At 54.7% G+C, this 26,663-nt stretch overlaps 1 protein-coding gene across 4 annotated transcripts; it reads left to right on the top strand.

Annotated features, from left to right (window-relative positions):
- The first annotated feature begins 2,498 nt into the window (after positions 1-2,498).
- Positions 2,499-14,644, top strand: RHBG (Rh family B glycoprotein). 4 transcript variants are annotated; one of them, XM_069478575.1, is made up of 10 exons: positions 2,499-2,727; positions 8,340-8,526; positions 9,031-9,181; positions 9,263-9,410; positions 11,365-11,531; positions 11,834-11,971; positions 12,099-12,232; positions 12,804-12,925; positions 13,947-14,020; positions 14,199-14,644. In XM_069478575.1, exons 1-10 carry the CDS (start codon positions 2,541-2,543, stop codon positions 14,265-14,267), a joined length of 1,377 nt encoding a protein of 458 aa, XP_069334676.1. In that variant the 5' UTR covers positions 2,499-2,540; the 3' UTR covers positions 14,268-14,644. The 4 variants fall into 4 exon arrangements, with proteins under 4 accessions (XP_069334676.1, XP_069334677.1, XP_069334675.1 ...); XM_069478576.1 differs by having other exon boundaries at positions 2,516-2,727; positions 14,211-14,624; XM_069478574.1 differs by having other exon boundaries at positions 2,516-2,727; positions 14,151-14,624.
- The last annotated feature ends 12,019 nt before the right edge of the window (positions 14,645-26,663 follow it).

The following is a 26,663-nucleotide window of genomic DNA, read 5'->3' as shown; positions in this document are numbered from 1 at the left end:
CTGGTTCTGCAGTTCTTCTTCTTCTTCTTTTTTCTTTTTTTTGAGACAGAGTCTCACTCTGTTCCCCGGGCTAGAGTGCCGTGGCATCAGCCTAGCTCACAGCAACCTCAAACTCCTGGGCTCAAGCGATCCTCCTGCCTCAGCCTCCTGAGTAGCTGGGACTACAGGCATGTGCCACCATGCCCGGCTAATTTTTTCTATATATGTTTTTAGCTGTTCAGTTAATTTCTTTCTATTTTTAGTAGAGAAAGGATCTTGCTCTTGCCCAGGCTGGTCTTGAACTCCTGAGCTCAAACGATCCACCCGCCTCCGCCTCCCAGAGTGCTAGGATTACAGGCTTGAGCCAACGCGCCTGGCCGTGGTTCTGCAGCTCTTGATGGCTCTTTCCCTCCTGGGCCTGTCCAGTCCCAGACAGGACTCAAGAAGCATCTCTGGGGCTGAAGCCCAGGCCTGGGTGGAGCTCCCAGATGCTGAATCATTTTCCAAAGCCTGCTGACCAGACATCCCCCCTTGTCCCAGGAGGGGCTGGAAAACAACCTTCCTGCTGACCAAGTAAGGACAGAGAGTCTCTGGGAGAGGTGCTATGGAGGGCCCAACAGCCCGCTCAGCCAGCTGGGAGCAGTGCTACTGGAGGCTGCTACCCACAGGCTGACCCCTGCTCCCCACTGTGCCCTGGCTGGGTGTTAAAGTGAGGAAAACTGGATTCCTAGAATCCAACCTAGAATCCAACCCCATAGCTGGGCTGGAGGCTCAAGCTCTGAGAGGAGGTGGGGGTGAGGTGAACTGGGGAAGGGGCAAAAGGGAGAAAAGGAGGAGAGTTAGGGACTCCTCGGTTGACCCCAACCCTGCCCATTCCTGAGAAGGGGCAAGCCTGGTTCCTAGGAGGAGCCCTACCCTGCGTCTGTTCTGAGGAGTGATTGGCCCCTATGAACCATATCTTGGTTCATATTGGCCCCTATGACCATGTCTGCTGGGAGTGGCAGTTTTTCCTTCAGGGCAGGGTTTGGTACATCATCATTGCAAACACCCTCGGGCCCCTCCCACACAACAGCCCCCTCAGACAGGTGGGACTGGGATGGGCAGCAGTGTAGACAGAGGCCTCCCCTCCCACCAGCCCTACTGAAACTGCCTTCTGCTTTTTTTCTTTGAAGCCCCTTGTGGACTACAGGTGTCAGCTGTCAGAACCAATAACATAGGGGTCCCCCACCTGTTTAGAGCCCTCCAATGGTCTAGCAGTAGAGGCCATGTGCCTCAGCAGGGCCTTCAAGGCCTCCCTGGACTCCCCCACCCCCAGCCTCAGTTCCTGAACACACTGGGTGCTTACACTGCCAGGTTCTGCTGCTCCCACTTCTTGTACTGTCCCCTCTCCTTTGCTCACTCAGTTCCTTGGTTGTCCTTACAGATTGCCTTCATACATTACCTTCCCAGGAAGCAATTCTCCATCTCCATCGCCTCACTTACCCCCATCCCTGGGGACTCTGCAGCCGTCTCCTGGACTCCCAAGGCCCCTGTGCTTCTCTGGGTCATGAACTTACCCCAGTGGTAATTAGGTTCCCTCCTAAGTGTCTGTCTCTGGACTGGACAGTGGCTTCTGGAGGGCGAGGCCAACTGGTCCATCTTCACAGCCTGGCTCACAGTGAGTGCTCAATACATGTCTGTCTCCTTGTCTGCCTACCAGGACCCCAGTGCATGCAGATCTTGCTTGTGTAAAGAAGGACTCTTGACTCCTAACTGAGAAGACACTCCTTCCATCCAGCCGCCCTTCTCTCCAGCTGCAGAGGCAGCCCAGGCCCTCTCACATCCACCCTGGGAGGGAGCCCAGGTGTGGGTGTGGCCCCTGTCCAGCCTGCTGCACTGTGGTGGGCACAGATTGGGGCTGGGGTGGCAGAGGAGGCTCGGAGTGGGTAAGGGACTCCACTGCGGAGGCCCAGAAAGCCCAGCCGGGTTAATCATCAATGCCAGGAGAGCTGCTTATCTCCATTCTTCATCTCTGCTTTTTCAGTAGGGAAAGATTGAGTAATCCCCCAACTCTTGTGTTAACTGTGGAGGGGCCAGGCCGGGGCCTTTAAGGGCCGCTTCTTTCTTGGGAGACCCTCTGTAAACTAACACCGTGTGCGAGGGGGTGCGTCCCCTCCCTCACACCCCCTGCTCCACCCGCCAGGTCCTGCAGCTGTGCCGCAGCAGGGCAGAACATAGGGCACCTTTCCAGGGTCACTTCCAAGGACCCGTCCCAACTGCAACAGCCAGAGTCAGCTGGGCCAAGGGAGACAGGCCCTAGGCTGACACATCCCCGCCTCAGGCAGAGGGCCCAGGCAGCTGTGGCCCCCTCCTCACACCCAGGGCGCTGGCCTGTGGCGGGTGACCGCGAAGCCTTCGTGTGGGCGAAGCCTCCGCTGGGCGGGGCCTCCGCTGGGCGGGGCCTCCGCTGGGCGGGGCCTCCGCTGGGCGGGGCCTGGCTCGGGCCAAACCTGCCCGGCAGCCCCGGGACTGTCAGCCGGAGCCTGGAGCCCAGGGAGCCGGCAACTCGCAGTCCCTGTCCCATGGCTGAGTCTCCCCGCCGCGCCGCAGGCCGGCGGCTGCTGCTGCCCCTGCTGTGCCTCTTCTTCCAGGGCGCCACCGCCATCCTCTTTGCCGTCTTCGTCCGCTACAACCACGAAACCGACGCTGCCCTCTGGCACTGGGGCAACCACAGCAATGCGGCCAATGAATTTTACTTTCGCTACCCAAGTGAGTGCGGGGTGAGGGCGTGCGGGAAGCGAAGACCTCAAGCTCTCTGGTGTCTTGGGAGGGGGCACTTGGGTGCCCGGATCTGCCTGGGTCTAGGTGGGCAACCCTCTCCCTCTGAGGTGAAGGGGCCCCGGATTTAAAACGAAACCCTTTCACTAGTGTCTGCCATAACCCAGGTACAGTGCTAAGGGCTGCCCATACATTATTTCATTTAGTCTATGAGATAGACAAAGGTGGGGAAACTGAGGCTCAGAGAGGTTAAGTGGCTGACTCAGGGTCACACAGTCAGAAGTGAGGGAGCTGGGATTCAAACCCAGATCTGAAGCCCCAGCTTTAACCACTCCCTGTCCCACCTCCCAGTTGGCCTAACTGGACTTGCCTTTCCTGGGGGGTGGGGACTCCATCCTGACCACAGGTGGAGGGGGTGCTAAAGGCAGTAATGGCAGCTGGTAGATATGAAGCCCTCGTACCTGTAGGCAGCCAAGACTGGGCGAGATCAGACATTTCTTCCCTGGTCCTCCAAAGTTGGACCTTCCAAAATCAGAGAGAAAATGATGCAACTGCCTACCATCTAACCACAGAGCAGCAGCCCCCAGACCTGACAGAAAGCACGGCAGGATCATTAGCCCATTTCACAGAGGAGGAAGCTGAGTCTCAGAGGGGTTGTGACTTGTTCATGATCACCATCACGTGAGTGGTAGAGCTTAGGACTCAGGTACCTTAAACTTCTTGCTTCACAAGTCACCTCTTGCTGACAAGGTACAAGAGGGAGAGAGTTAACCTTCCTCTCCTTCCCCCACCCCCTGACCATGGGAACAGAGACTCTCCTTCAAGGTTGTGGGCCCTGCCTTGTAACTTAGGACCTAGGCAGCTAGAACCAAGAACACCTGACCTCCCAAAATTCATCACAAATACTTCTGAGCATTAGTTTTCCCCATCTGAGCAACAGAAAGAAGGATGCCTCAGTTTGAAGTCTATACATTCAACGAGGCCTAGAGTGTTAGTCTCTTGGAAAAAAAAAAAAAAAAAAAAAACAACCCAGGCTGTTATTGGCCTACTTTCTATGTGCAGAACCGATGGCAGGCTGTCTCCACCTTGCCCTCTCCCAGACCCAACAAAATGAAGCTCACACTAAGGATATAGAGGGTGAGGTGAAATCTTGGACTTAGGCATGAAGCACGAGATCCCCCAGCCATCCTAGGCAGAAGGGGCTATGGTTCTTCCCTCCCCATATTTTACCTCCAGCCCTGGCTAGAAAAGATGAGCCATGGAAGCTGGGATCAAAATCAGAGCCACAGGGCTGGAATAGCAGGAGTCATTCGTTTGTCTGGAGAGGTAGGGAGTTGGGAAGGAACAGTCTAGAGGCTGAAAGAAGTAGCCCTTGTCCAAGGGTCTGACCTGGATGTTTGTCATGAACCCTCCACTTGCTTCTCCCACGGGTTTCACTCAGGGCCTCAAAGCCCTGCTTGTTATAAAGCCCTACCTGGAGTCCAACTTCTCGCGCCCCTCTCCTGCAGTGGTGGGCTCTCCTCAGATATACAGCTTTCTGTTCTTGGATTGCAATAAGAGGGATGTAAGAGGTGGGATTCCTACCTCTTTTTCTGCCCTAGGTTTCCATCCCTGTGGACTTTGACTGTGCTGTGGGGGAAGTTAGGGGAGGAGGGAGGTGTGAGGTCCCTAGAGCCTGGGCCTTTGATGAGCCGGGTCCTTACCTGTCCATTTGTCCAGGGAAAGGGGTCAGGGCCAGAGGGAGGTGTAGCCACTGCCCTTTGATTCGGGAGATGAAAGGGAGTTCTGTGGCTGTTGTTGAGCTCTGGGACTAGCCAATGCCAAGGGCATGGCTGCTCTGAGGGTCTGTCTGTTTACAGGAAGGGCCCTCAGAGCCTATCTGGTCTACCCCTCTCATGTACGGAGAGAGAGCCAGAGAGGTCATGTGACCCACCCAAGGTCACACAGCAAGATACAGAAGGAGCCAAGCTAGAACCAGGTCTCTTGATTCTCCATCTGTGGCCTTTTCCCTACACTACAAGCCTCTAATGCCATGAGGCAAGCGATGGAAAATAAGAAAGAGAGGAAAAGAGCCCGGGCTACAAGGGGCACAGATGCAAACATGAGAAAGTGTTCTAAGAAAAAAATGTGGACAGGTCCTTTTTATACATCTCAGAGACCTTACTTGCAGGGAGGGGATTCAGGATAGATCGAATCAGAATCTTCTTGGAAGAGGGGGCCATGGGGGATGTGACCCGGATGAGAGTGGCTTGTGACCTCTTCCAGGAGAGTGCAGCCCCACTATCCTCCTAGGGGTCGGTGCGGTGGGTGGGAGTTGGGGAAGATGGCCTCCCCAGTTCCCCTTCTCTTTTCCTTGCTCATCATATTAATATTTTTATATCCACACTCTACAGATGAGGAATCCAGGCTCAGAGAAGTTAAGTGGCTTGTCCAAGGTTATAGGGTCAGAAGGGGGCGAGGAGACCTGGGGTTTAGATCCAACTCTGTCAGTTGCTAAAGCTCCAGATTTAACTGCTGCCTTGTCCCATAATCTGGTCTTGTCCAGGAGTCATCTAGCAGGGTTGGGGAGGGGCTGTAAGGGAAGGAGGTTGGGTAATAGGTGGCTTTACTGGGCTGTATCTTCTCTCCAATCAAATGTGCATGGGTCTGGTGAGGGTGGGACAGGGTGGGCAACAGGCTCCTTCCAGCCCCCATAGGGATCCTCTAAAGGGAATGTTGAGAGGTCATCTTATCCATCCCCCTGCCTCCAGCTGGAATAGCCCCTCACTCATCAGAGCCCAAGGGGAATCTCTCTGTGTGGAATGTTCCCCAAGGAAGGAGATTTCTTGATGTTTAGACTCCAATTGAAAGGGCAAGGGATTGAGTTTTGATTCCAAACAAACCTGGTGGGAGATGTAAAGATTACTGCCATTTAAGACAAGTTTTAGAGTGGTTTTGGCATGTAATGGACAGGAGCCCTTCGACCCAGTGTGCTTTGTTATCTTGCTGTCCTTGAGCACATGAATAGACATGGATTCTCTTTACTGTTTGTACAAGGAGAAAAGAAGTCAGGTAGTGAGACCCAAAAGAAGTTAGGGTGGTTAGGGTGCAGGCTGAGTTTTTTTTTTTTTTTTTTGTGGCAGAGTGTTGCTCTGTTGCCTGGGCTAGAGTGCCGTGGCGTCAGCCTAGCTCACAGCAACCTCAAATTCCTGGGCTCAAGTGATCTTCCTGCCTCAGCCTCCTGAGTAGCTTCGACTACAGGCTTGTGCCACCATGCCCGGCTAAACTGAGTTTTAAGTGATGCCTCTCCCTTTCTGTTGGGGATTTTCCCCCTTACCATCTCAAACATTTGTCATTTCTTTGTGTTGGCAACATTCAACATCCTCCCTCTAGCTATTTGAAACTAATGTATTATTGTTAACTATAGTCATCCTGCAGTGGTATAGAACACTAGAACTTATTCCTCCTATCTCACTGTGATTTTGTATCCTTTAACAAATCGCTCCCTATTCTCCCTTTCCATTATTCTTTTCAGCCTCTAGAATCCTCTATTCTACTTTTTACTTCCATGAGATCAATTTTTTTAAGCTTCCACGTGAGTGAGAACATGCAGTGTTTAACTTTCCGTTCTTAGCTTATTTCACTTAACATCATGTCCTCTAATTCCATCCATGTTGCCACGAATGACAGCTTTCATTCCTTTTTATGCCTGAATAGTACTCCTTTGTGTCTATGTTCCACATTTTCTTTCTCCATTCATCTGTTACTGTTGGGTTTTAAGATCTGGGTGATCTGGGGAGTGGGCGGATCTAGAGAAGCAGGGTTGGGGACATTTGGTGAGGACAGGGGGCCTCTATATCCTCATGCCCCTCAGCCATGGGGGCTGGCAGCTGAGCTGCAGATCTCTAATTTCAGCACACACCCAACCCTCTGCCAGGGACTTGCAAAATCATTTCCTATCTGTCCATATATATGGCACAAAAAAGCATGAAAGTGTGTTTCAGTTATTGATTGCGTTCCAAAGTTTAATAATAATTATCTGACTTGTTGATGCCTCTTCAGATTAAACAAAAAAGGTGACCACGATTTTTTTTTAAATTATGTACCTTTTTCTACAAGAGATTTGAGATCATTTACAACAAAAACGTGTATATAAGAAAAGAAAAGCAGCAAAGCAGACACAAATAACGAACCCCGTAAGGGCCAGCGATAGTTGTGGTTGAGATTCCAGTGACACTCTGAGCTTCCGGGAAGTCAAGAAAAGAGAGAGATATGAACAGTTATGTTGTTCTCGTCAGAACTAAGAGAGCCTCACGCTCGTGATTCTCTGATTCTTCAATGTCTGTCTTCCATGCTCTGTGAGAGCAGAGACTGTGACTGCCTCGATGACAGCTACATTCCCAGAGCCTGGTCCACAGGTACTCTGCACATCTGTCCCACGAATGTGGAAAATAGACCGGTTCCTGCGGGGAAAGCGACATTTCCTAGTAGTGAGTTGCAAGAGAAATTTCTCATGTGGAGCCCTAGGCCGGGAGTTTAGGATAATGATGGACCCTGTTTCTCAATAACAAATTTTCAACAAATGCAATAACAGCACTCATGACATTCTTTCTCTAGTGTTTCTTGATTGAAGCCAAAAATTTAGCATGGCATTGCTACATACGTAGGCTTACGACAAAGGAGATAGGACCAGAGGGACTGGCTGAATGTCAGACTGGGTTGTTTCAAACCCCATTTACAAGAGATGGGGGAGGAGAGCTGTTACAGAACAAACTAAAGCAATTATTTATATTTATCTCATTTTCAGTATTACTGTATGTTATTTTTATTGGCTTAGCTTTTTGTGCAGAATGGTACAGAATAGAAAGCAAACAGAAAAGACCCCCAAATCTTCCTGCCCATAAACCCCACCGAGTCTTTAAAAAAATTCAAGGGATTCATCTATAAAGCTAAATATTCAAACTATGGAAGGAAACAAACTAAAAAGTAAAATTCTCCTTCCCAGAGTCACCATATTGTACAACTCCAGGGGGCGTCATTGTTATTGAAGTTGTGCAACACAGCAGCCCTGTCCCCTTCCTTCAATTTCTTTTCCCTAAGGTCATCTCTGTTAACATTTTAAAGCTATTACCTAAGTTATTTTTAAAAAAATAAAACTCCTCAAAGAGGTATAGACTCTAAAATATGAGGTGTGGAGGTTAGACATCAAGAAGGACTTTCTAGCAGAAAGGAAAAGTTGAAAAGAAGCCTGTAGGGAAGAGAACTCTGAGCATGGAGGGACAGGGACTGCAGCGGGAAAGAGCATAAGTTGCATTTTCAGCCAGCCAGTTGTAAGAGACTTGGGGATGGGGCAAGTGAGTGAGGCAGAGAATGAGCAAATGAGTAACCAGAAGGCTCTACTACCTTGCTCCAACATGGGGACAGCAGGGACTGTCTGGGTCCCACTGATCCAAGCTGGCTGGCTCAGGGCTGGAAGGCCCTGCCATGCCTGGGGAGTTTTATAGGGTCGGCTCAAGGCAGCCCTAGCTGGTGAGAGCTGGGGACACTGGCAGGGTGGCTGATTAATTTATAGGTTGTGGCCAGAGCAGCCCCTGAATGCTCCCGTGTGCCCCTACCCGCTGCAGGCTTCCAGGATGTGCACGTCATGATCTTCGTGGGCTTCGGCTTCCTCATGGCCTTCCTGCAGCGATACGGCTTCAGCAGCGTGGGCTTTACCTTCTTCCTGGCGGCCTTTGCCCTGCAGTGGTCCACACTGATTCAGGGCTTTCTCCATGCTTTCCACGGTGGCCACATCCACGTTGGCGTGGAGAGGTGGGCAGCAGCAGCCTCCCTGGCTCCCCCAGACCCACTTGGGAGGCCCCTGAAACCCTGTCCTTCAAGTCTGCTTCCAGAGCCGTGTTTTTGACCCATCCATTGATTTCTCTAGGTGCCCTGCCTATTCCCATTGCCTGGTTTCTTCTCCCATCCTTGACCCACACGCTCAGCCCCACCCCCTCATTCTTAGGGCCCAGTTACCCGAGAGCTGTGAGGCTTGATAGCCTAATGGGAAGGGCAGGGTTTTCAGGAGCTCTTGGCTCAAGTTCTGGCTCTTCCACCTACTATGGGCTTTGTCAGCCAAGTCACAGAACCTCCCTGAGACTTGGTTTCCTAATCTGAATAAAAGGGCCAGGTGATCCCTTCTGATTCCCAGGGCAGAGCTTGAGCTCCTTGCCTCTTCTCGGGCTCTCCCTCCCGCTTCCCCGCTTGTGCTGCCTCCAATTCATGCCTGGCAAAAGTCTCGAAGCCACTTCCCCCTCCCTGCCCCATCCCCCCCAGCATGATCAACGCTGACTTCTGTGCTGGGGCCGTGCTCATCTCCTTTGGTGCCATCCTGGGCAAGACGGGGCCCGCACAGCTGCTGCTCATGGCCCTGCTGGAGGTGGTGCTGTTCGGCGTCAACGAGTTTGTGCTTCTCAGTCTCCTGGGGGTAAGAGTCTGGGCAGGGCTGGGTGTGGGGTGGTCAGTGCCAGGCTGGGGGCTGCTGTCCAGCTCCGTTCCACCACCACAGGTGCGGGATGCAGGTGGCTCCATGACTATCCACACTTTTGGTGCCTACTTCGGGCTGGTCCTCTCACGGGTCCTCTACAGGCCCCGGCTGGAGAAGAGCAAGCACCGCCAGGGCTCTGTCTACCACTCGGACCTCTTCGCCATGATTGGTGAGGCTTGCTGAGGTGGGGTAGTATGGGGGCTGGTTCTAGATTCCTCTGTGTCCTCAGGGTTCTGGCTGAGCACTCTCTTCCCACTGGATTCTGCTGGGAGAGCCTGGGATCCATGCTCCTCATTGAGACAGGCTCTTAGAACTCAGCCCTGGGGTACGCACATGCCCCACATTCATTCCCAGAGGCCTTTCTAAATCCACTTCAATCCAGTTTAAAACCTTCCCGTGCCCCCATCACCCACATGATAGAAACCAGCCTCCTCTGCCCAGCACACTGGCTCCAGCAGGTCTTGGCTGCCCTCCCTCTCCTCCTCACCCACTGTCCCCTCACTCTGGGCTCCAGCCAGCCCCAGCTTCTGCCCACCCCTTGCCTCCAGGCCTTTGCATGTTTGCTTCCCAGCAAACAGATGACCTCTGCCTGCCTTTCACCTCCTGAGGACACTTCCTCCCACGCAATTCCCCAGGAAGCCCCTGCACTCTCAGGCATGGGGTTGGGGTGTGGGTCCTGGGTCACTTTGCAAAGCAGTAGAGTCTGACCTGGGAGCCCCATCACCACCACTTGTTTCTCCTAAGCATGTACCTCCACCTTGGCCTTGGCTCCTCTCCCTACCTTCCCAAACTTCAGGCAGGAGAGGAAATCCATATTTCACTTTTTCACAGAGGGTATTGAATAGGGACTAAACTACCTACTCTTACATTTGAAAAAAGAGGCTGGTTTTGTATTTCTCACCCACCTCTGGGTTTGTTGTGAAATAGAGCACAAGTAACCTTAGGTCAGCTGAGGCCTCCTTGCCCTTTGAGACCCAGATAAGTTTGCTCTGAAGTCCAAAGGCCTCGCCAAGATTTTCATGCATTTCCTGGAGATCTACATTCTCAAATCTCTGCCTGCCAGCTCCTGTTTTTTAGTGTGTATTTCATGCAGCTTTCCTTGAGTCTCCCACAAACTCTCCACCTAGAGAACACATATGTGTGTGTGGTAGAGTTCACCCAAGACTGTGGGGTTGGCCAGGCGCGGTGTTTCACGCCTGTAATCCTAGCACTCCGGGAGGCTGAGGTGGGAGGATCTCTTGAGGTCAGGAGTTTGAGACCAGCCTGAGCAAGAGCGAGACCTCATCTCTACTAAAAATAGAAAAATTAGCTGGGCGTGGTGGCGTGCATCTGTAGTCCCAGCTACTCGAGAGGCTGAGGCAGGAGGATCGCTTGAGCCCAGGAGTTGGAGGTTGCTGTGAGCTAGGCTGATGCCACGGCACTCACTCTAGCCTGGGCAACAGAGTGAGACTCTGTCTCAAAAAAAAAAAAAAAAAAAGACTGTGGGGTTGCAGGGAGAAATCACACCCACCCCACGAACCACCCAGGACTAAGGAGTGGTCCCCAAGCCTCTCACCTTGCTGGTATACTCTACAGGGTGCCTAGCCTTCTGCCTCACCTGTCCTTTGGCTCCTTTTCCCTCTCCCTCCAGGACTGACCTGGGAACCTCACACAAGCAGGCAGGGTTTGTGGACTCCCAGTTCTTACCTGAAAACATGCAGGCCCAGCCAGCCCATCTGGTGCTCAGCAAACAGAGGCCTCTCCTGAACACTGCAGGATCCACCCTTTCTAGGAGGCAATTGAGGTTATAAAACACATTGTTTTCCTGATACATATATCAAGTACCCAGCATGGTGCCTGACATGCGGTGGCCTTTGCTTTTTTCCTTCCGTTTTCTCAACACTCTGTGCCGGTGCCTTTGATAGCTGCCATTTGTCAGCATTTAGCACCTGCTGGGCTGTGGACTATGCATTTTATCATTGCCTTCCTTAATCCTCACTTTATGAAGTGGTATTATTATCAATCCCACTTTATAGATGAGGAAACTGAGGCTCTTGGGGGCAGGTGACTTGTCTGCAGTTACACAGCTCATACCTTGTGGGGGAGCCACTCACTCCCTCTTCCTCTGCCCACTGACCACTTAGGGACCATCTTCCTGTGGATCTTCTGGCCCAGCTTCAATTCTGCACCCACGTCGCTGGGGGACGGGCAGCATCGGACGGCCCTCAACACGTACTATTCCCTGACCGCGAGCACCCTCAGCACCTTCGCCTTGTCAGCCCTCGTCAGCAGGGATGGGCGGCTCGACATGGTATTGGGGGGAGGCCTTGGGAGAGGCAGAGGGATGGCCTGGGCAGGGGAGGAGAGACCTGAGACCCTGCAAGGAAGATCCCCCAGGGGAACAGGTAAGGACACAGGCACAGGGACTCTACCTGTACTGGTGGTGGTGGGGTCAGAGTGGGAGGAGATGACATGATAGGACAGTTAGAGGTTAGATTGCAGGGAGACATCCAGAAGTAGTAGGTGTCACTGTGGTTGGATGGGGTTGGGCTGTGTGGGTGGGGTGATGATCTGAAAGGGCCACCAATGCCTTGCTCTCTCCTATTCCATAAGGTCCACATCCAGAATGCAGCACTGGCCGGAGGGGTTGTGGTGGGGACATCAAGTGAAATGATGCTGACACCTTTTGGGGCTCTGGCAGCTGGCTTCTTGGCTGGGACGGTGTCCACACTGGGGTACAAGTTCTTCACGGTATAGATGCCTCTTGGGCCCTGGGCAGAACATGGAGGCTTCAGTACCTTTCCTCCCACCTCTCCAGCAGGCCTAGGGTGGGGGTGGGAGGGGGCACAGGGGACTCATCATCTTTCCTGTCCTCCAGCCCATCCTTGAATCAAAATTCAAAGTCCAAGACACATGTGGTGTCCACAACCTCCATGGGATGCCAGGGATCCTGGGGGCCCTCCTGGGGGTCCTTGTGGCTGGGCTGGCCACCCATGAAGCTTATGGAGATGGGTGAGTTTCCCCCAACCCACACTGCAGTCATTATCCCTTTGGAATGACCCCCCTCACTCTCCTTCTCCGTGGGCCAACAAAAAAAGCAGTGTGTATTTTCAATCATTCATTCATCCACATTCTGAGAGCCAAGGAAATTGGAGTGAACAAGATCAACCCAGGGACTGCCCTCCTGGTCCTCAATCAAGTGCAGTAGAAGGTCATTGAACAAATGATTTCAAGAGTGTTAAGTGTTACTACAGGGTCAGTTACAGATGATGACACTTTGGATCTATTTTTGCATATCAGGGCTCAGAGGAGTGGGTGGGCAAAAGCGACCCTCAAACTGAGTCTTGAAAGGTGTGCGGCTATCTGCTGGTGTATGGGGGTGGGAGGGTGTTCCAGGCTGTGGGCCTGGCTTGAGCAAAGGCCTGGAGGTGAGACTCGGACTCCCTTGAGGCCCTTTTGGCTGCTTCATGTCCACTTGTGCAAGTGCCAGTGCAATGACCAGCCCTGGCCCTGTGCTCCATCCCTGTCTCCCCCCACCTTACACCTCCCACCCCCGGCTCTCTGCAATCTGGTCTCCCTGCAGCCTGGAGAATGTGTTTCCACTCATAGCTGAGGGCCAGCGCAGTGCCACGTCGCAGGCCATGCACCAGCTGTTTGGGCTGTTTGTCACACTGATGTTTGCCTCTGTGGGTGGGGGCCTTGGAGGTGAGTGACCTGAGTGATCTTGGCTGTTGGTGGGGAGCTGGCAGGAGCTCCAGGGAGGGGAGAAGACAGAGGAAGGGGAATCTCTGGAGGATGGACTGCCTATGCCCCATACTGATTCATTCACTCACAGATATTTATTGAGCACTTACATTGTGCCAGGTGAGGGGTTGGATTGTGGGTTCAGGGGTAACCTCCTTTCAGTGGGGAGGTGCAGGTTGGTGCCTATTCCTTCTAGGTGCCAAGGGAGGCTGGGGGGCCACTAGGAGCTGAGTGAGACCCTCCCTTCCCAATCTGTGGCTCCCCTGTGCTGCTCCCTCTACCCACTAGAGGGCAGCCCGGCCTCGGGCTGAGGCCTAGCCAGGGCTGGCTGCACTATACCCGACTGTTAGGCCCAGGCCGGGAAGGGGGCTGCCTGGCTCACCACTAGACCCGAGCACAGAAACCGTCCACGGAGGCAGACTGTCCCCGGGCCCTGGGTCAGGCAGTCCTTCCTCAAGTTTGGCCTTATTCTTTTTGACCTTCAAAATAAAACCTGATTCAGCATCCCCACCCTCCTGCTTTCATCCAGAGATTTTCCTTCTCTAACCAGGTTCAGTTCATTCATTCACTTAGTAATTGATTTATTCAATAAACATTTTCTGTGCCTGTCTTGTGTGCAAGGCCACAGAATGCTCAACAGCTGTGGTTCATGACAGAATCATGATTTGGTCTATTACTGACTGTACAAACTTGAGCAAATTATTTAACTTCTCTGAGTCTTGGTTTCTTTGTCTGTAATACAGGAATAATACTCACTAGGCAGGGTTGCTGTGATTTCTCAGGAAGGCAGTGCTGGGCAAGCTGTTTGCACAGGGCCTGGCACATAGTAGGTGCTCAACAAATACAGCTGTGTTTTGCCTGCACCAGGCACCACGTTGACCTCATGCATCCCGCCCCTCTGTTCCCTGTAATGTGGGTGGAAATATCCCCACGGTAGGGGGTGGAGAAGCCTCACGTATCCCCCTTCCCCTACCAACACCAGGGCTCCTGCTGAAGCTGCCCTGCCTGGACTACCCCTCAGACTCCCAGTGCTATGAGGACCAGGTTTACTGGGAGGTGAGGCACAGCTGCAGCCCTTGGACCCTCTGACCCTCCCTTCCCTGCCTCACTTCCTGTGGCCCAACCTGCCCTCTTCCTTCCTTGCCTGCTCCGTCTCTAGGGTACACCCCTAAGCCATGGCCTCCAGGCCCCTGGAGCTGCCCCTTTACCCCTGCCATCCCCTCCTGCCTTCCAGGTGCCTGGGGAGCATGAGGATACAGCCCAGGAGCCTCTGAGGGTGGAGGAACCCGACACTCAGGCCTAACCTGCTGCCAGACCCAAGAGAATGTGCTCCTTTTAGAAGATGATTGGCCACAGTTGGGAAGTCCTTTTCTAGCTCCCATTCCTCCTGCTGCAAGAAAGGAGTCATGAGCTGGAAGCAGCCTCCTTCTGTAGGCAGTGTCTCCACAGGAGAGGGACGGTAGAAGGTTGGGAGATGCTATGTGTGGGGGAGCTATAACTTGGGGGGAGAACCTCATGAGCGCCCCACCCACTGCCCTCCCAGCCTGCACGTATGGGTAGAAGAGCCCAAGGTGCAAGGCACCCAAGTGACTGCTGATCCACTGACCCAGCATCACACGGTCACAGGGAAGCCCAAGCCAGGCCCAGCTCTCTGAGGGTAATAAACACCACTGTCACTAAGGACTCTGATTCCTTTTATTTGTGCCCTGGGAGCATGGGAAGTTCCTCAATCCTTCTAACTCACAATGTTAAAACCTCGAGGCAGGAAAGGACTTTAGTGGTGACAAAATCCTACCTCTCTGGGTCTGTGGAACGCCCTCTAGGATGCCATGTCCTACTAGGTGAGTGCCCAGCCTGGGCTTGCCTGTCTCCAGGGACAGGGAACCTGTATCTGTTATAGGACAGCTTGGGCTGCTAGAGAGTTCTCCTATTCCAGAACTGCTGCTACGCTGACCCTCACTGGGGCAGCCTCTGGGCAGAGTAGGAAGAGGTCTCCCACAGGGCCTAAGAGGGACATAAGGAGTTTGACACCAACTCTCAGAAGCTGGAAGCAGCCATTACCTAGGTTCCACTTTATGTCCCTGTCCCGAGACTGAGGAGTAGGGAATAGGAAGGGCATTGTGTGGATTGGGGCTGTGGCAGAGCAGGAAGACACCCAGCACCTCTGTTGGCCTGAAGTCATTGGACCACTAGAGGGCGCTCCAGACCCAGCAAAGGAAGAGGCAGCCTTCCTGCCCCTCCTTGGTTCTCTGCCATACACGGGAGTCTTTCCAGCAGCCTAACCCCACTCCTGTCTGCTTCAGCTCTGGTCCTCACGCATTCATGCCACAAGTCTTTTCTGGGCTTCTACCCTCCACTACATGTCATGAGGATGCTGGGGGTTTCAGATCTCTCCTCCAGCAGAGAATCCATCCCTCCAGTGGACTGGAGCCCCCTTCGGCCTCTCCTGCCCTTACCCCAGGCTTCTGGCAGGAGTTGAGCATGACTGCAGACATCTCCGCTCCCAGACCAAGACCACTGAGACCTAGGAGCCCAAGGAGGCAAAATGGAGGGTTCCTGGGGCATACCCTTGGGACAAGAGCAAAAGGTGACCCCATCGGGGCTCTGTCCTCATCACAGCCTGAGGGGCTGAGCTTGGCTGGTCAAGAGGCCAAGCACAGGGGGAAGGAGAAGGGGAAGAGCAAAGAGAGCCCTCTATGAAGCCATCCCCGCTCACAAGGCCCAACTATGCTTCTATGCCTGCAGCTCCCCTCCCTCCTCCAAAGCCACCTGCCCTTTGTTGGCTGGACCAGAGGAGGCATGCTGGGAGGAGACTGGATGACTGCTGAGATTGCAGAAAGGTTCCCAGTCAGGCCCTGCTGCAATGAAGGGAGGGAGTTTGGGAGAACTGAGGCCCTGTCCCTCATTCTATCCTATGGGCCCTCAGCTCCCAACTCTGCTTGGGTCCAGCCAGCTGACCTGCCCTCACCCCAGAGCTCCCCAAGCAGTCCCCAAACAGAGATCTGAAAGAAGACTCTCAGGAAAGGAGGGATTCAAGGATAGGGTAAGACCCTCCCTGCCCCAAGCCCATTCTGGGTGGGAAAAGCTGTAAATATTCATTTATTCATGGCACCAACATTTTACAACCTGACCTTCTCACTCTACTGCTGGTTCCTTCTTGACTACAACAAAGTCTTCTCCAGGGCTGAACAAATGGGCAGCTCCAGCCCAGGCTGGTCACTGCTGGGGGACAAGCCTGGGCTGGAGCATCTGGGCATCTCAATCCAGGGAGGCTTCTTGGAGAAGGGACAACTGAACCCTGTTTGGGAGAGGACAATTGCCCAGCCAGCTTCCAGCACACCAGGCTACAGGTCCAAGGATGGCCTGTCAAGATATCCCTCAGAAAGGAGGGTCGGAGTGAGGGCTGGCCCATGAGAGGTGGCCCTGTGTACCCTGTGGCCAGATAGTTCCAAGCTCCATGATGCCCATGAAGCCTCCCATGGTGACGCAGTAATGATGCTGAGCTCTACTATAACACAAGCCCCTACACCCTGGTCCCATCCTTGTTCAGGGGACTCTGCCCAGGGCTGCACTGTCCTAAAGTAGGCCCTTGGCCTTCCACTCTGTATTTCCTCCTCTCCCTCCTCACACTGCATTTAGTGCCGGGCACCTGGTGGGCCCTCCATGGATTGTTCCATCTCACAGGACCGAGCCACTGTTTGGCGTGGGGTGGGTGATCATCCCCTCACTGATGTCAGTCACGGAGCTCAGAGGGCCAGAAAGACAGCGCTCCTTGGAGTCCCCTGCTGAGATAAGACCAAGCCAGTCCCCACTCTTCCCTATGTAGCCCCTACTTCAGCATCATTGGTCCCCACATGGTGGCCCATCCATTCAGGCTGGGTCAACAGGGTGACAATGAGCAGGTCAAGGAGATGGCAGGGACAGGGGTCAAGGGAGCTCCTTCCTCACTCCTTCAGGACAATGAGGCCTCTGCCCTTCAGGGACAGCCCCTCTGATCACCACCATTATTACTGTCAATGCAGGACAATCGGACACTTGCCTGCTCGTGAACTCTGTCCAGCCCCAATGCCTGATCTCTGGGGACAATGATGGACGAGGACATGGCCCCTGCTTGCCTTCCAGAGAAGACTAATGGGGGGAGACAGGCTGCTCTGGGGTCACCAGAGGCATTGAGGGAAGGCTCTCTGCAAGCAGCCACTGTTTGGGTTTCCTGTCCAAGGACATATGGATAAGAGGCCCAAGGTCCCCCAGGGGCCTCCGGGTGCCTCCGCGCCTTTGTGGCCAGAGCCCCCTCGGCCGGGAGCTGGGAGCTGCTCCCTGACCTCTGGAGGACCCGGCGCTCCGAACCCCGCGCAGCCTGGGAAAGGTCTGAGATCCCCCCTATTGGGATTCACATCACGGGCGCGGCGGCCCCAACTCGGGGAGGAATTAGACACGGCGTGGGTGTCCACAGTGCGGGGCGGTGGCCGTCCTGGGGCAGACAAACTCGGCAGCCGCGTCCCCCCATCTCACCCCGATATTGCGCTCCCACCGTCGGGATCCCCCCACCGCCGCCTCCCGGCCCCGCGCGCCCCTTCGCCTTTGTCTGGCTCGCCCGCTCCCAGCCGGTCCGCCCGCCGCCCTGCGCGCCTGGGCCAGTGCGCCCGCCGCCGCCGCCACCACCACCGCCGCCACCGCCGCCCGGGAACAATGCGGGCCAATGTCTCCGGGCGGGCGAGCCGGCTATGCAAATGCCCAACGGCCTGTGAGAATCCCCTCCGCCGCCGCCCCGGCTTCCACAGCCTGAAAGGGGCTGGCGGCCGGGGCTGGGTGGGGGAGGCGGTCACTGCATAGGGATGAGCTGTCGTGCCGGAGCACCCGGGACAGAGCGCCATTGTCTACGCCGCCGCCGTCTGATCGCCAGTGGAGTCCGGGAGGAAGGCGGAGTGTGACCGGAACCAGGCCTTGGGGCGAGGAGAAGCGGTGGTCATCTGTTCCCTGCATACCTACTCCTCTCCCCAAAGAGCCTTGACTTTGGGATCAGACCGTGGTGGCCCCCATCTTGGCTACCCTACTGACTAGTTTAGTGGCCTGCACAGGTCAGTTCATTTCTCCCAGTGCGGGTTTAAACCTAGCCCGTAGTTGATGCTCTTCTCACCAGTAGCCCCCTCCCCACAATCCATTTGTTTCATGTATTGACCCCCTGAACTCTGACAGGTGTCTCTGAAGCTGATTCCTTTCCAGAGCCCTGAGAAAAATGCTTGTGGTGCCCCTCAAAGAAAGCAGGTTACCAGGCAGGGAAGCTCCCAAGGGTCCTCTCTGGCCTGTGAGCCCCAGGCCTAGTCCAGGCCTTCCCTCCTGCCTCTCTCTGAGGTCCACCACCAGTTAAGGAGCCCCACCTTTTACTGGGAGAAAGGCCAGCCATGGCAGCACTAAAATAAACTTCTCCAATGGCGGTGGGGGGTTGCCACATACAGTCCCCTCCCACAAGCTAAAGGGCCGTGTCCCTCTACCCTAGCCCAAGAGACTGTGTCCATCTAACAGAAGGCACTGGTCAAACACTAGCAGAAAATACCTGGCCAGTGGGCAAGGGAACGCTGTGCCAGGAGCAGAGCCCATCCTGGCTGGGAACTTGGCACCCTGTACTTGGGCACTTACACGCTGAGCTCCAGTAAATGGGCTTGAGACTCAGCAAGGCGCAGGACCTGAGTTAACCTTTTCTAAACTTGCACCAAGACTCAGCGCAAGGGCTCATGGCATTCAAGCGAGAAGCTCCTTTGGAGATGGTGCTTGGGCCCTTGCAGCAGTGATGCTTCCAGGACTCATGATGGTTTTCAGGGCAAAACCAATGAGGGCAACACTGACATGAGAACTGTCCCTGAAAGTCCAGGTCTCCAGTCACAGGAAGGGAGGAGAGGCTGAATGAGGGGAGGAGGGAGAGAGAAGGAGGGCAGGCAGTCTTCTGGCAGGCAAGGGCCCTAGAGCTGGGCTCAGAGGCCTGTTCATTTGTGCTTTGGCCCAGCCTTCCACTAAGATGAAGCTCTTTCCTTCTGTCCCCTGGCCTCTGTAAAGATCCAGGTGCAACATGCATGTCAACCCCATTCTGGGGCGGGGAAAGTAGGGCCTGGCCTCTGGGATAGCGTTTGGGAGACCATTAGATGAGAGGAAAGTTGGGGACAAGGGACCAGGACTGGGAGCTGCAGCATTTCATGGTGCCAAGGAAGCAGCCAGAGTTCTGTCCTCCTTCCCCTTTGGAAATGTGCCTTCCTGCTGCTCCTCATTCAGCCAATTTCTTGTCCAGGTCTTTGGTCCAACCTGGAATTCCTCCAAAGCATTCTGATCTGGGGCTGCACAGCCTCATGGAAGCTCCTCCAGAGACCCCAAGAGCCACCTCTGAAAGAAGCTGCTCCAGCATCCTCACCCCTCTGCTCTGCCCACCTGGACCCCAGAGCACACCCATCCCTCTCATCGCCCTCCCTCTCCAAGGCATTTGCAGATGGTCACCCTTGCTTTGGGCAGCCCCCAGAGCTCCCTCCCGCAAAGGCCTCCCTTTCCCTTCGGCTGGATTTTAGGGCTGTCTGGGTTGGCCTTTGGGTCCCCAGGCAGGACCCAAGCAGGCTCAGCTTGGCTCTGAGGCTGAGAGAGGAAGTGGGCTTTGTTGTTCCTGGGCATCGTCTGGATTCTTAAGCTCGATTTTCCCACCCTGCTTTTCTTGGCAGGAGAGCCCTCAGCTGGAGAAGTCGCCCCCGCCCCACGCCAGCGTCCCCTCCTTCCAAGCTCAGCACCATCCATCTCCGTCTCCCCAGAGCAAGGAATGTGGCTTCAGGACACTGTGGGGCTTGTTCCCAATCCCCTTCTAGCTCATTTCACTCGGGCTTTTATAGACTTGCCTCCATCCCACGGGCTGTTGTCTGGGTGCTGGCTCTGAACACACAGACAGAAGTCCCCCTCCTCCCTGCAATTCCTCACACCTCATTTTGTCCCAACACCATCTGAGGAGGCTGCACTGTGGGGGGTCAAGGAACCCCGGTGTGAGAGCCGGTTGGGGGTGGGTCCCCCTTCTCCCCACTCTCCAGCCACCCGGCTGGCCTCTGCTGGGGCACCATCCATGGCGTCTGCCTCATTCCCATGCTGCAAGCCATCCATCCCCTCACCCACCCTTCCTGTCCACGCCCCACAAGCCTCGATTATTGGCGGAATTAGCACCGGGCTTCTTGTTGGCGGTTGCTAATTAAGACCATTAATAAACGCGATTATTAATGCCGTAGCAGACAGCAGCCGCCGGCATCTATCACGGGCTCCGTTGGCAAGTGCGGGGCCGGGCCGGCTTCCGCCTGCCTCCATCTTGGGAAGGGCGGCTCCATTTCACCGCCCCCTGCCTGGCCCTGCCGGGGAGCTTGGTGGATGCAGAGGCTCCGAGGGGAGTTCGCTGAGCCTTCCAGAGAAATGGTGGGACAGCCTGCACTCCAGGGAGCCCCCAGACTGGAACCAGGGAAGCCAGTGTGTGTGCGGGGGAGGGACTGTGAGCCTGGTGCCAGAGTCTCTTCCCCAGAACCGGGAAGGCGGGTCAGGACAGCGTGTACCCTGACGCCCGGCTCTGCTCTCCCGCAGCCCACAGCCTTCCCTGCCCTCCACGGTCCCCATTTGCCTGATGCTTTAACCAGGCGATGGCGTGCTTGAATTTCTCTTGGTGGTTCCTCACCCCATGGGGTAGGGGACCATTTCAGCGAGACAGTCTGTAAAACGGGTTGATGATGCATCTGACAGAACATTTACCTCACCCTTAGGGAGCACCTGCCCTCTGCCAGGCCGGAGGGACACTCTCGTAAATAAAATATAGCCCTCTCTTCCAGGGAACTGTCCCGATCTCCTCAGACTAGATGAGGTCTGTCCCCTCTGTGTCTCGCCCTCACCCGCTTTCACACTGCATCCCACCTCACATCGCGTTTAACCAGCTCTGCAATTATCCGCTCTCCCCAAACAGACTGTGCTCTGAGGACAGCGGCTGTGTGTCACTTACCACGAGCGAGAGAAGCCCACTCAGCTCTGTCCACACAGCCTTTCCTGTCTGTCTCCTTGACATCTCTCCCTCCGCTCCCTTCCTGCATGCTCTCTCCTCCTGGACCTCCAGCCTCGGGCTACCAGAGCAGGTGCGTGGCAAGGAGCCCTTTGGCACAGGTTGCCCCAGTTGGACAGGAGGAGGTGGGACATGGCAGGAGAGCCTGCCTGACCCCAGCTAGGACTCGGAGGAGGTGGGACATGGCCTGCCAGGCAGGGTTGGGCCCTTGGGGGACCTTCTAAGGAGCCATCCATCTGCTCCTAGCAGGTCTGCCTGGGCTTCCCCTCTGGCCCAGCCTGACCTCTGCACCCCCTTCTGCCATCCGCTCACACCCAAGAAGTGATCCAAGGCAGCCGGAAAGAGCTTGGGAAGGGACCCTCCCCCACACACCTGCTCCCCACCCCCATTCTCCACTCCAACTTCAATGTCTTGACTTTTTCCTGCAGCTTTTAAAGGAAGAATCCACCAAGACTATAGTCTCCCAAACCCAGGGAAAAAGAAGAGAAAAAAAAAAAGTCCTGAAAACAAAACCCCTGCAACAACCTTAAAGTGGGGGAGATTGGTTGGAAGGCTTTTAATCCCTTAATCCCTCTCAGATGGGCCTTGAGACGCTAATGATTTTCCTAATTATTCCCTCCCATTTTCCCATCGCTCTGTAAGGACTTTCGAGAGGAGAGAGGTTCTGAGTGAGCCTGTGGGATGAATGGCAAGCCCACCTCCCCCAGCATCGGCCCAGAGTCCAGGCGGCTGGAGAGGTGGGGGAAGGGCCAGGAGTGCCCCAGCTGGGGGCTTGCGCTTCCCCACCCCTGACACCCGTGTGCAAGGCGGGCCTGGGACAATGGGGCGGTCAGGGGGCTGCCTGAGAGGGCCAGGTGTGGGGCTGGGGTCCCCTCAGTGTGAATGGCCCATTATCCTGCCTAGAGGATGGGAGTTGAGGGTCTTTTTGTGTCCCCCAGGAAAGGCCCCTCCTGGTGGGTGATAATCACCCTGGGAGGGAGGTGGAGGTGGTGATGAGAGTCTTTAAAAGGGGCCAAGCCTCCCCAGAGAACAGTTGGCCATTCAGGCCTCTGGCCCTTCTCTTGTCTTCAGCAGCCTGGGATCCAGTGGCCCATCCATAGGGGGTGGGGTGAGGGGTAGGCCAGCAAACACGGCCAAGTTCCAGCTCGGGGCCCCCTCCCCATCAGTGTGGCATGCTGGACTGAGTTCAGGGGTGGCCTTCTCCAGGGAACTGCCCCCAGACTCCTTCCCAACCCCCACATACTCTGGAATACCCTTGGGTCTTGTCTCACCTCCCCAGAGACACTGAGTTCCTCTAAGGCCAGACCTGCCTGGGAGCAGACATTGACCCTTGTCTCTGCCATGTTGCTCTCATTTTATGAAACACAGGGATTCTCATTCCATGCCTACAAATTCGCTGTGGGATAAGGACATTGGCCCCATTTCACAGATGCCAAAACTGAGCAGTTAAGAGACTTATCTAAGGTTACACACCCAGTTAGGGGCAGAGCTGAGACTGGAGCCCGATATTCAAAGACCTGTACCAGGCTCGAGGCTTTTGCACTTGCTGACGCTCTGCCTGAAATGCTCACCTCCCAAATGACCATGTGGCTGGCTTTGTCGCTTCCTTCGGTGTCTGCTCAAATCACACCCTCCATGAGAGGAGAGGGCTGGGATTTGCTTCAAAATAACATGGGAAGTGGGGGAAAGTAGGTGGGAGTACAGATGAGACAAGATTGGCAGTTGTTGAAGCTAGATGAGGGATAATAGGGTTCGTTATACTATTCTATCTATTTTGTATCTATTTAAAAATTCCGGCCGGGTGCAGGAGCGGTGGCTCACACCTGTAATCCTAGCACTCTGCGAGGCCGAGGCAGGTTGGATTGTTTGAGCTCAGGAGTTCGAGACCAGCATGAGCAAGAGCGAGATCCCATCTCTACTAAAAATAGAAAAATTATCCAGGCGTGGTGGTGCGCACCTGTAGTCCCAGCTACTCAGGAGGCTGAGGCAGGAGGATCGCTTGAGCCCAGGAGTTTGAGGTTGCTGTGAGCTACAATGATGTTACTGTACTCTACCCAGGGCACCAGAGTGAGTCTCTGTCTCAAAAAAAAAAAAAAAAAGAAAAAGAAAAAGAAAAAGAAAAGAATATTTCCACAAGAAAAAGTTGAACAAAATCTGATTTTCCCCAAGCACCTTATTTTAAATTGCACTTCACCTCCCCCTGCCCAGCTTTGCTGTCCCCCTTCCTCTCTCTGTTTTTCTTCAGCTCATTTAGCACCATCTGACGTTCTATGTATTTTACTTATTTGTTTTGATTCTTGTCAGTCTGCCACACTAGGTTAGAGGTCATGAGGTCAGAGGTCCTGAGGTCTGTTTGTGCAGGCTGGTCGGCCAGCACCCCCGGCAAGCAGAGTGGCGCCTGGCACCAAGGAAGCGCTCAGGACATGTCAGTGAAGGCCTGGGTGACCCGGGGCTGAAGGCTCTTGGCCCAGCCACCTTGGAGAGGGAAGGGGCGGCCTGTCGGCTTGTGTTTCTGTCCTGAGGGGTCCTTCAGCACCTGGAGCCACAGCCGGAGGGTCCTTCCCAGAGCCCCCAGCCCGGGATAAGCCCCTAAGTGTCCCATTATGCACCATTCACTTCTCACTTTGTCGGCCCATCCACAGGCCGCTGCGTCCTTTTGTCAGAGGGGCCTGGGAGGTCGAGGGGCTATTACCACAAGGCCTCATTATTCCCAGCCGGAGCAATAATGAGGAGTCCCCAGCCCCAGACTAGCACATTTCGCAGGGTCCCTCCCATTTAATAACTATAATGACGACCACCATTTAAAAGTCTAGTCCTCGCTTTCTTTCCCAAGCTACGCCAAGCACTTTATACACAATATCTCGTTTAATTCCCCCAACAGCTCTGGGAAATAGCTAGTGTTTGCATCCCCATTTTTCAGATGAGAAAGCTAAGACTAGGGAAGGAGAGTTCCTTTATCCTCACCTTGGCTGTACAGGGAGGGGAAGGGCAGGGATACAGCCACGTCCCAGACGGGACACCTGAGGTTCAGAGAAGGGAAGTGGCCTGGGGAGAGCATATAGCAGATTAGAAACCAGGCAGCAAGACTCCCTCTGGCATGGGCAGAGGGGGGCAAGGGGCAGCCCCCCCTCCAGCTCTCTAGACAAGGTCTCACTGCCCCCCTGCCCCTCTGCAGTAGGCGAGTGCTGTCACTGGTGCATCCCTTACAGGGCAGATACTGGTTCAAGGGCTTCCGTGACTTGCCCCTGTGCACACAGCTAGTGGGAATCCAGGTGCTCTGCCCACGACACCAGCTGGGAGGTGCCAGGTGGGGAGGGGCCAATCCTGAAAGGCTCTCAGAGGATGTGGGCAGCGTGTGGGACACTGTGCCTAGGCCCAGTGGCCTGGGAGGAGGCAGGAGCAGAGTGACAGAAGGGGGAGGTAGAGAGAAGGGACTGAAATGCCACTGGTTCCTCTCAAATGAGGAGTCTCAGGGATTCTCTTATGCTCTAGCCTTTGGGATTAAACACTGTCCTTCCCTAGCCTTTAAAAGAAAAAGCAATAATTAATATTTTAAATTATATTTATTTCTGAATAAGTGATTTCTTCACATGGAACAAACTTTAAAGGTACAAGAAAGTATACTAGATAGTAAGAAGTCTCCATCCTGCTGGGTCTCCACTACCCAGTTCCCATCCCAGAGACAACCCACGTGCCTGGTTCCCTGTGTGTCCTGCCAGAGCTACTCTGTCTCAGGCCTTTTATTTATAAAAGAGAATGCCCACCCCTTACCCAGCCATTCATTAGTTTCCTCTCAGCCAGGCTCTGCATGGCCAGAGATAACCCACCTTCAACTCTCAGGGGAGCCCAGGGAACAGGGGGAGAAGAGGAAGGCCCCCCTCAGCAGGGCCACATGAGTGGACGTTCATAGGACAGTGAGCAGAAGGGATGGCTTTCCAAGGTGCGGGAATAGCAGGTGCAAGGCCTAGTGATGGGTCCAGGTTCACAGATGCTTTTTGCTTGAGAGGCAAGAGACGAAGCTGCACAAACAGGGTGAGGCTGGGCTCTCGTAGTAGCCGCGGGTCTTGGGGCTGCAACCTGCGTGCTCCTGACCCCTAGCCTGGGGTCTCTGAGAGAACAGAGGGGATTTGACCATCTGTCCCTTCCTAGGAAGGAGGAAAGTTCTGAAGGGGGCCGCCCCTGGCCTGTAGGACCCCTGGCATCTATTAATACTTAGCTGGGGGTGTTGGGCTGGGCTGTAGGGACAGGTGTCTCCTTCTCAGTCTTTCAGTGTGGGCGTGAGGGTTACAGAAGTTTATCAAGGGCTTAGCACAATGCTTGACACAGAGAACGTTTTCGATTAATGTTAGCTGTTGTAATTATTCCAAGGACACCCCTCTTTCCCTCTGACCATCCCCTGTCTCAATGCTCCCTCTCTGTGGGGCCCTAAGTATCCTCTTCGCTCAATCCTGGCTCCCAGACTCCAGGATGCTGCAGCCTTCGTCTGGGTTCCTCGGGAAGGGGGCGAGCAGGGGGGAGGACTGGCCAGAGCGCCTGGGCTTGGAGCTCAAAGCGAAGGAAACGCCTTCCCCTCCTGGCCCCTCAGCCCCACCTCTTCTCACCCACCTCCCTTTAAAAAACACCTCCACTCATTACAGAGCCCCAGCAGCCAGGCCCTGGCTAAAGCCCCAGCTAAAGGCAGCAATTAGATCGTTAGCACCAGCCCCCACCCACCTGCTTGGAGCCCCTCAAACACGTTTTAATTATAATCCCTTAATCTCTCTCAGATGGCAGAGCTGGCTGTAGGGCTTTTGCCCCGCATAACCCCTTTCCCTCCCCTTCTTTCCCCAATTAAGGGATCCTCTCTGCAGAGAACCCCTTTCCCAGCTAAAAGGCCTCTCAGCCTGGGAGGAGCAAGGCCCTATTCTCTCTCTTTCTCTGCGGGGAGTGGCTGAGGGTAGCGTGCTGGTCCACCTGGAGGTTCCTCCATGCAGAGCTGAAACTCTCGGCTATGTGCCTCCTGGCCTGGGTACCATCGCTGGGATGCCTGGAGACCGTTTATCTTCCCCCGGGTGTCCTCTTGTCCTGCTTTCTCTGTGTTCTCTGGGAAGCATCTCCCCCTGGACCTTTCACAATGACTTCTACCTTCCTGTCAACCCACCCAGGCCACCCTGTCTGGGCCAGCTGTCCCCTTGGCATCTCCTTCCAAGAGCTGCTAGGTTCTGTTGAAGGTGGAATTGAGGCCAGAGCCCTGGCAGGACGTCTCCTGGTGGCAGCCCTGTATTGACCTCCGGCTGACCACAGCAGAGCCCAGCCTTGCCTTCCCGTCCCTCAGGTCCACTCAGGGCCCTGGCGCCCTTAGCCACACGGGCTGGCAGAACACTGGGCCTGTCCGCACTGTCTGTATCCCTGGAGCTTCGAGCAGGGCAGAGGCAGAGGCAGAGGGAGGGACAAGATGACCCAGCGTGTGGCCCTGTCTGAAGCTGAGCCTGGATGAAGCTCTTTCCTGGGAAAGTTCTGTCACTAATTGACTTGCAAATGCCTTGTTTGTCCCCAGATTCATAATTAGTGCTAAGGATTTCTAGGGCCCCATCCTGGAGGGGCTTTTTTGGGGGCAGCCTGTTCCTCTCCCCTCTCTGAGGTCGGCCTGGCTGGGGGTGGGCA

The sequence above is a fragment of the Eulemur rufifrons genome, chromosome 8 (assembly GCF_041146395.1).
Source record: "Eulemur rufifrons isolate Redbay chromosome 8, OSU_ERuf_1, whole genome shotgun sequence".
Lineage (NCBI taxonomy): Eukaryota > Metazoa > Chordata > Mammalia > Primates > Lemuridae > Eulemur > Eulemur rufifrons.
Note: the sequence above shows the minus strand (reverse complement) of the source record. Positions and strands in the feature narration are given on the sequence as shown.